Genomic DNA, 9,205 nt, shown 5'->3' with positions numbered 1-9,205 from the left:
TCATGGTCAGCTGCAGCCCAATAGTGACAGTAGGGTTTAGCTGCACTAACCGTTAGACGGACATAACTAGTACTAGTTGGGTAATCAGAAGATAAAAAAAGACGACCGAAAAACCACCTGTTTACCACCAGTCGGCGTCACGAATGTGGTTGCCACGTAGTTTCCTGACCGCTGTGTTGGTAACAATGTTGAAATTGGGTGGTCTTTTTTTATCTCCTGATTATCCAAATAGTACACGTTACGTTAGCCGGACGGTCAAGTACATACTGCTTGTGATGGCAGATTTCAGCGGCTGCAGTACCGAAACACGTCACTGGGCGGCGCTAAATTAAGACCGTGTGAGCGTTGGCCGTGACAATGGCTTTTTAATCCTGATTACCCAAATAATACATGTAATGTTTGCCGGACTGATGAGCCTGTTTAAACGTTTAATTATCGCTACTGCTATGTTAAATGAGTCAGTGATGAACCTGCGTTTCTGCAATGATATTTTTGGCCATTAGGTGGCGCTTTTGAGCCAAGTGTCATGGACATTTCTACATTGTTTGATAATACAAGTCACAAAAAATATATGTCTCAGACGAATTGTTACAATATCTTTTTTATTGGACACTGTGCAATAATTCTGCTCAACCTTGAGAAAATATATATGTTTACTTCTCGTAATTAGGTGTACAAAATGTCCATATCAATATATACAATGCAATTTATCAATTGCTCAACTTACGACTTACATTGTTGACATTGAAACTATACACAAGTCTTAAGCTTTCAGTATCTTGATCTCAGTACTTGGCGACAACATCGCATTGATCTAATATCACAATAAGACTATAAAGTACACATATACATTGAATAATCTTGCACCAAAGAAGTGATATTTACATTATCTTTAAGGGTAAAACATCACAGTTTCCAGAGTGTTTAGACAATACTTCCTATTCAGTAGCAAGGAGATTATGTCTTACTGACAGTGTGTTACAATCTACCACCCCATATCTGCTTGGAGATTAGGCCTTACTGACAGTGTGTTACAATCTACCACCCCATATCTGCTTGGAGATTAGGCCTTACTGACAGTGTGTTCCAATCTACCACCCCATATCTGCTTGAAGATTAGGCCTTACTGACAGTTGGGGTGTTACAATCTACCACCCCATATCTGCTTGGAGATTAGGCCTTACTGACAGTGTGTTACAATCTACCACCCCATATCTGCTTGGAGATTAGGTCTTACTGACAGTGTGTTACAATCTACCACCCCATATCTGCTTGGAGATTAGGTCTTACTGACAGTGTGTTACAATCTACCACCCCATATCTGCTTGGAGATTAGGTCTTACCGACAGTGTGTTACAATCTACCACCCCATATCTGCTTGGAGATTAGGGCTTACTGACAGTGTTACAATCTACCACCCCATATCTGCTTGGAGATTAGGCCTTACTCACAGTTGGTGCAGTACCGTCAACCGCCACTGTGCGGCGCTAAATTAAGACCGTGTCACGGTCAGATGCAGCCCAATAGTGACGGTGGGGTTTAGCTGCACTAACCGTTAGACGGACATAACTTGTACTAGTTGGGTAATCAGGAGATAAAAAAAGACGACCGAAAAAACACCTGTTTACCACCAGTCGGCGTCACGAATGTGGTTGCCACGTAGTTTCCTGACTGCTGTGGTGGTAACAATGTTAAAATTGGGTGGTCTTTTTTTAATCTCCTGATTATCCAAATAGTACACGTTACGTTCGCCGGACGGTCAAGTACATACTGCTTGTGATGGCAGATTACAGCGGCTGCAGTACCGAAACACGTCACTGGGCGGCGCTAAATTAAGACCGTGTGAGCGTTGGCCGTGACAATGGCTTTTTAATCCTGATTACCCAAATAATACATGTTATGTTCGCCGGACTGATAAGCCGTCTTAAACGTTTAATTATCGCTACTGCTATGTTAAATGAGTCAGTGATGAACCTGTTTCTTTTGCAATAATATTTTTGGCCATTAGGTGGCGCTTTTGAGCCATGCGTCATGGATATTTCTACATTGTTTGATAATACAAGTCACAAAAAATACATGTCTCAGACGAATTGTTACAATATTTTTTTATTGGACACTGTGCAATCATTCTGCTCAACCTTGAGAAAATAGATATGTTTACTTCTCGTAATTAAGTGTACAAAATGTCAATATCAATATATACAATGCAATTTATCAATTGCTCAACTTACGACTTACATTGTCGACATGAAAACTATACACAAGTCTTAAGCTTTCAATATCTTGATCTCAGTACATGGCGACAACATTGCATTGATTTGATATCACAATCAAACTATAAACATATACATTGAATAATTTTGAACCAAAGTAGTGATATTTACATGACCTTTCACAGTTTCCAGAGTATTTAGACAAATACTTCCTATTCAGTAGCAAGGAGATTATGTCTTACTGACAGTTGGTGTGTTACAATCTACCACCCCATATCTGCTTGGAGATTAGGCCTTACTGACAATGTGTTACAATCTACCACCCCATATCTGCTTGGAGATTAGGCCTTACTGATAGTGTGTTACAATCTACCACCCCATATCTGCTTGGAGATTAGGTCTCACTGACGGTTGGGGTGTTACAAGCTACCACCCCATATCTGCTTGGAGATTAGGTCTTACTGACAGTGTGTTACAATCTACCTCCCCATATCTGCTTGGAGATTAGGCCTTACTGACAGTGTGTTACAATCTACCTCCCCATATCTGCTTGGAGATTAGGCCTTACTGACAGTGTGTTACTATCTACCACCCCATATCTGCTTGGAGATTAGGCCTTACTGACAGTTGGTGTGTTACAATCTGCCACCCCATATCTGCTTGGAGATAAGGGCTTACTGACAGTTGGTGTGTTACAATCTACCACCCCGTATCTGCTTGGAGATTAGGGCTTACAGACAGTTGGGATGCTACAATCTACCACCCCATATCTGCTTGGAGATAAGGTCTTACTGGCAGTTGGGATGTTACAATCTACCACCCCATATCTGCTTGGAGATTTGGGCTTACTGGCAGTTGGGATGTTACAATCTACCATCCCATATCTGCTTGGAGATTTGGTCTTACTTGCATTTGGGATGTTACCATTTACCACCCCATATCTGCTTGGAGATTTGGTCTTACTGGCAGTTGGGATGTTACAATCTACCATCCCATATCTGCTTGGAGATTTGGTCTTACTTGCATTTGGGATGTTACCATTTACCACCCCATATCTGCTTGGAGATTTGGTCTTACTTGCATTTGGGATGTTACAATCTACCACCCCATATCTGCATGGAGATTAGGGCTTAGTGGCAGTTGGGATGTTACAATCTACCACCCCATATCTGCTTGGAGATTAGGTCTTACTTGCAGTTGGGATGTTACAATCTACCACCCCATATCTGCACGGAGATTAGGCCTTACTGACAGTTGGGATGTTACAATCTACCATCTCATATCTGCTTGGAGATTAGGTCTTACTGACAGTTGGGATGTTACAATCTACCACCCCATATCTGCTTGGAGATTTGGTCTTACTGGCATTTGGGATGTTACAATCTACCACCCCATATCTGCTTATGAATGAAAGCTCCTTGGTAAAACCAAATCTCCAAGCAGATATGGGGTGGTAGATTGTAACATCTCAACTGTCAGTAAGCCCTAATCTCCAAGCAGATACGGGGTGGGTAGATTGTAACATCTCAACTGTCAGTGAGCCCTAACTCTCCAAGCAGATATGGGGTGGTAGATTGTAACATTGATGAAAGGTCCTTGGTTTTACTGACAGTTGGGATGTTACAATGTATAATTGAGAAGTTAATTTTTCATATCTAAGGATAGTTACAGCCCGACTCATCCAAAAATACACATTACATTTCCAACTTTTCTATACTATTGTTCCCCACCCCGCCCTCCCCTCAATGCAAAGTCGTTAAACCACTTTCTAAGTGTGTAAAATGAAATCTAGTTTCTCACATTGCAACAAATGAACTATATACACCATAAATCTTACTTTAATGTATGATATGGCCACCTAAAATATAGTTATAATGTAACATACTAGCAACCTACTCATATGGTCCCTCTGGCACCAAGTTCCTTCTAATTACTATAAACATAAATCTATAGTTTTCAACTTGGGAAAGTTCCCGTCTAAACTATGGCAACATTTCGTATGGCATAAACACAGTTATGGGTCAAGGACTACAATGATTTTTGTGGCATTTTGTACAATTTGTATCAACATGATTTTGGAGAAATACCTACAAACTTGTTAGTATTGAATATCTGGATCCTAGGATGGTTTCATTTTGGGGGGTTAAAATCATCTTTATTCTATACAAGATGAATGACATATTAAATACATAGCTAAAAACCTAGGACAATCCTTTGTCTCATGTTTAGGTAACAAGAGGAGGACGCAAGGTGGACAGACAAAAATACAATATACTAGTCACTGTGTGCATCGGACAGACAGACGTTCTCTATTAAAAATTGCCATATATAATTATAATTACGGGTACATTATGTAACAATTACAATTTAGAGTTCTTAAAAAGGCAGCAGCTAAATTTTACATCTAATTCTTACAATAGAACAATCCTGAAGTGCATTCCCAAGCAGGCGTGTTTCTGGCACAATGGATTGCATAAGATGCACAAAGTGCGCACTTTCCAAGTCTACTTTTAAGATGTCTGGCTTCACGGTCTTTGTGACTAACCGGACAGAGTGACTTCAGCTTTGCAATGTTCTCGCCGTTAATCCACCCTCTGCTTCCTACTTCAACTGTAACAAGAGTAGCCCTGTATCCACTATGAAAGTTAATGTCATTAACCAGACTTTCGTACTTCGCCGATTTTCTATCCTTGGCGTCCTGTGCATTCTGTTCACACGGGACGGTAAGTTCAATCAGGGTCAGCGTTCGTTTGACAGGATCCTGGACTGTGATGTCAGGTACCAGCGGTGTCGGTAGGATGTCTGGGGGAATTGTGGTGTGTGTACCTCCTTCCAGGTAGTCTGGGCTTAAGTCACACCTGATTATGACCTCTGGGTTGGACTTTGCATGCCACAGCTTAAGGGTGCTGACTAGTTCCATAAGGACACATTAATATTTTATTTACTTTCTTCAAACAGACTTCTGTTAAACTGAAAGGCCAATCTTTATTTAGTCTCCCCAGACTGGATCCCCTGATTGGCCACCTCTATCTCTCTCCCCCTCCGATTGGCTACTCTTGAGCCTCCTTGCCAGCGATCTTGTAGATGACGGACAGCTCTCCAGCATCGCCGCTGGCCTGGCTGTTCGTCAGGCGTAACTCGATCTCCTCGTTACTCCCGTCCTCTGAAGTCTCACGCTCTGGAAGTTACCATAAAATCAAAGTCAATTTCTCAATGATGTAAACATGAGACTATCAGAGATGGCAGACTTCACCCCCTCCCCATACAGCCTTCAATTAAAAAAAATGCTGGTGCTTTACACCTTACTTCTCACACACACACACACACACACACACACAGACACAGACACACAGGCACACACACACACACACACACACATGCACACACATATACACTCACACACACAAATACACCAAGTCCTGTCCTTGGTGCTGAATGCTATCCACACGCACACACACACGCACACACACACACACACACACACACACACACACACACACACACAAACACAAACACACAGAAATACCCAGTTGTATGTTAGAAAACCTTTCCTCTTGTGGCTCTTTGCGTACAGACAGATCAAACACAGACAGACAGACAGACAGACAGACAGACACACACACGTACCCAGCTGTATGTTGGAGGACTGCTGCCCCTCCAGACCTTTCCTCTTGTGGCTCGGTGCGTACAGACAGATCACACTGAACACGTAGACGTTCCACATCCCGTACACGCCTGTCAGGAACGCACTGTTGATCTCCACCGTGTGCTCCTTCCCCCACTTCCAGTGGCCCTCGTTAACCTGTGCACAAACGAGCAGAAACAAAAATTGCTTGATGACAACCCTCTTAAATTATGAGGCTAGGTTCTCTCACTAAAGCAAAGGTTATTTCCAGAATAGGTTCCCAGTTTTCTGACGTCAGAGTGACTAGGGCTCAAAATACCCACCTGAAACCTGCAATTATTAGGGAAAAATTTAGGATTGCAAGAAAAAATATAGACTACCGGTAGTTGGAGTTTTGCAAGATGACAAAATTCCAACTCATGTATTATAAATTACGTTAGCCGAATAACAGTGTAGAAAAATATGTTGAGTCCTGATAGCAGTTTAGAGTGTATCAGGAACAACTCATTATGTTCACATGGCTGGCATATCTGTATCACCTGTGGGCATGCAAGATTTTATGGGCGGTATCGGTTGAACTCAACATCTGTAATTAATCTCAGGTAGTCCAACCACCTCAGTGCAGGTTTGAAGGACACACTGAAAGGCACAGTTAAGATGGACTCCGAGACTTTAAGGAGTTTGCAGGCTTAAGACAACTTCCTTCCATACTGTGTGAGTCAATCAACTCTTTCTCTGTGCCCTGCTTCATCAGGATGTATTTTGGGCCATAAGAAGTAAAATCATTGGAAAGATTGTCAGATCTAAAATGTTAAAAATGTGCATAAAAATCAGAATCATGGTATGATTAATATGGATTAAATGTCAGCTGAATAGCAGTGTAGAAAAAGTATGTTGAGCCCTGATAGCAGTTTAGAGTGTATCAAGAACTATTCATTATGTTCCCACGGTCGGCACATCTAACTACCACAGGTATCACCTGTGGACATGTATGACACAATAGGCACTGTGTCTGTCCAACTCAACGTACTTAATTCACCTCAGGGAGTCCTACCGCCACAGCACTGTGTTGAAGGACACACAGAAAGACACAGTTTAGACAGACTCCCTGCAATTTTAAGGAGTTGGCAGACTGAAGACAACTTCCTTCCATACTGAGGTGAGCCAATCAACTTCTTCTCTCTGCCCCTACTTCATCAGGATGTACTTTTAGGGCCATAAGAAGTAAAATCATTGGAAAGATTGTCAGATCTAAAATGTTTAGTTCATGCGTCATAACAAAATGGCGACGAGGAAATGTCAAACAGGGAACATGTCTGAATGCAGTGTCTAGGTTGACACAAAGTCAGACACCTTCTAGAATCATCCTTTCCTTTTTAAGAATCCAATGAACTTTCTGCCACTTGACACTCTTGACACTCTTACAAGTTACAAGTTGAAATATTTCATAATTTTAGATATACTCAACATAACAAGGAGGAAACAATTACCACATTATTGCTACAGGAGTGAATCATGAGATACTGAAATACTTAACTGCCTCAAAAATGTTTCTTAATTTTTCAAACACTGCGGCCTTTTTACTGACAGATATCTTAAATTTATAATAAACCACAGACTAATATGATTCTTTGATTGAACTACAGATGGCCAGAGTTTTGTAAAAAAAAAACAGAGCTACAAATGTACTGGCCACTTCATTTAAGATGAACCAGTGAAAATAACCACACATATTGATTCTATTGGGATGGTGAATTTTTCCAAACTTGTTGAATCTTAAGGCTAGGTTCCCTCAGTAAAACAAGGTTCCAAGAATAACTTTGGTTTCTGATGTCAGAGTGTAGGGCTCAAAATACCCACCTGAAACCTGCAGTTATCACGGAAAAATTTAGGATTGCAAGAAAAAAATATGGGCTAGTTGGGGTTTTGCAAGCCGACAAAATTCCAACTCATGTGATTATTATAAATTGAATGTTTAAGCTGAATAGCACAGTAGAAAAAGTATTTTGAGCCCTGATAGCAGTTTAGAGTGTATCATGAACAACTCATTATGTTCACATGGCTGGCAGAGTTAACTACCACAGGTATCACCTGTGGGCACAGCAAGACAATAGGCTGAACCCAACGCCCTTAATTAACCTCAGGTAGTCCAACCACCTCAGCGCAGGGTTGAAGGACACAGTGGAAGACGCAGTTAAGACGGACTCTGAGACTTTAAGAAGTTTGTAGACATAAGACAACTTCCTTCCATACTGAGGTGAGTCAATCAACTTCTTCTCTGTGCCCCTACTTCATCAGGATGTATTTTTGGGCCATAAGAAGTAAAATCATTGGAAGGTTGTCGGATCTAAACTGTTTAGTTCATGCGTCATAACAAAATGGCGATGAGGAAATGTCAAACAGGGAACATGTCTGAAGACAGTGTCTAGGTTAACATAAAGTTAGACACCTAGAATTATTCTTTCCTTCTTACTTAAAGATCCAAGGAACTTTCTGTCTAGGATGTCTACTTCATGACACTCATACAAGCTGAAAGAGATTTCATGGTTTCAAATATACATTGTACTTGTGTCAACATAACAAGGAGGAAACAATTACCAAATTATACACACTATCAGCTAGTACAGCTACAGGAGTGAATTATGAGATACTGAAATCCTATTGGTGAAATGTTTCATAATTTTCCAAACACTGTGACCTGTTTACTGACAGATATCTTAACGAATAATGTTCACCAAACAACCAATTAAAGGCTTTGTACTCATGTGTCAAAACAAAATGGCGACGAGGAAATGTCACACAGGGAAAATGTCAGAAGACACTTGGTTGTCACACAGCTAGCCACATTCTGACCATTTCTTTGAAGTTTTAAGGAACCTTCTAGAATTTCCACATCTTATTAAGACACAAGCGTCTTACAAGCATAAAAGAAGGAGATTTCATGTTTCAAATATGCTTGTGTGAACATGACATAACAAGAGTTCCGAGATCTCATACCTCCATGAAATATGGGCTTGACATGTAAATGTTAATTTCTTCTTTAATTATGCAAATTACCCCCACATTAACATAATAAATGCATCGTGATGTTAACTTTTCATTAACTCACACATGTACCAAGTATGAAATTCCCATCATTTACCACTGAGGAGTCATAGAATTTTCGCATTAATTATGCAAATTAGGTCATCATTTGCATAATTGGTATCTGGTGATGTTCCATCTGCCATAGATTACATACTAGTACATTACATGTATGAAAGTACTATAATGCAAAACACTGTAATTATAGAATTTCCTCATTAATTATGCAAATTAAGTCCTCATTTGCATAATTTGCAGTTAATTATGTACATCTCTCTCTCAG

General features: G+C 40.5%; 1 protein-coding gene across 1 annotated transcript in view; it reads right to left on the bottom strand.

Moving 5' to 3' along the window:
* Window positions 1–5,205: 5,205 nt before the first annotated feature.
* Window positions 5,206–9,205, bottom strand: part of LOC109477613 (protein wntless homolog) — a 12,516-nt gene continuing 8,516 nt past the window's right edge. The window contains exons 3-4 of the mRNA XM_019778956.1: window positions 5,841–6,015; window positions 5,206–5,391 (exon numbers count right to left, since the gene is read on the bottom strand). Of these exons, the coding sequence (XP_019634515.1) occupies window positions 5,264–5,391; window positions 5,841–6,015 (303 nt within the window). The 3' untranslated portion in view covers window positions 5,206–5,263. The remainder of the gene's footprint in view (window positions 5,392–5,840; window positions 6,016–9,205) is intronic.

The sequence above is a fragment of the Branchiostoma belcheri genome, unplaced genomic scaffold (assembly GCF_001625305.1).
Source record: "Branchiostoma belcheri isolate BF01 breed outbred unplaced genomic scaffold, Haploidv18h27 scaffold40, whole genome shotgun sequence".
Lineage (NCBI taxonomy): Eukaryota > Metazoa > Chordata > Leptocardii > Amphioxiformes > Branchiostomatidae > Branchiostoma > Branchiostoma belcheri.
Note: the sequence above shows the minus strand (reverse complement) of the source record. Positions and strands in the feature narration are given on the sequence as shown.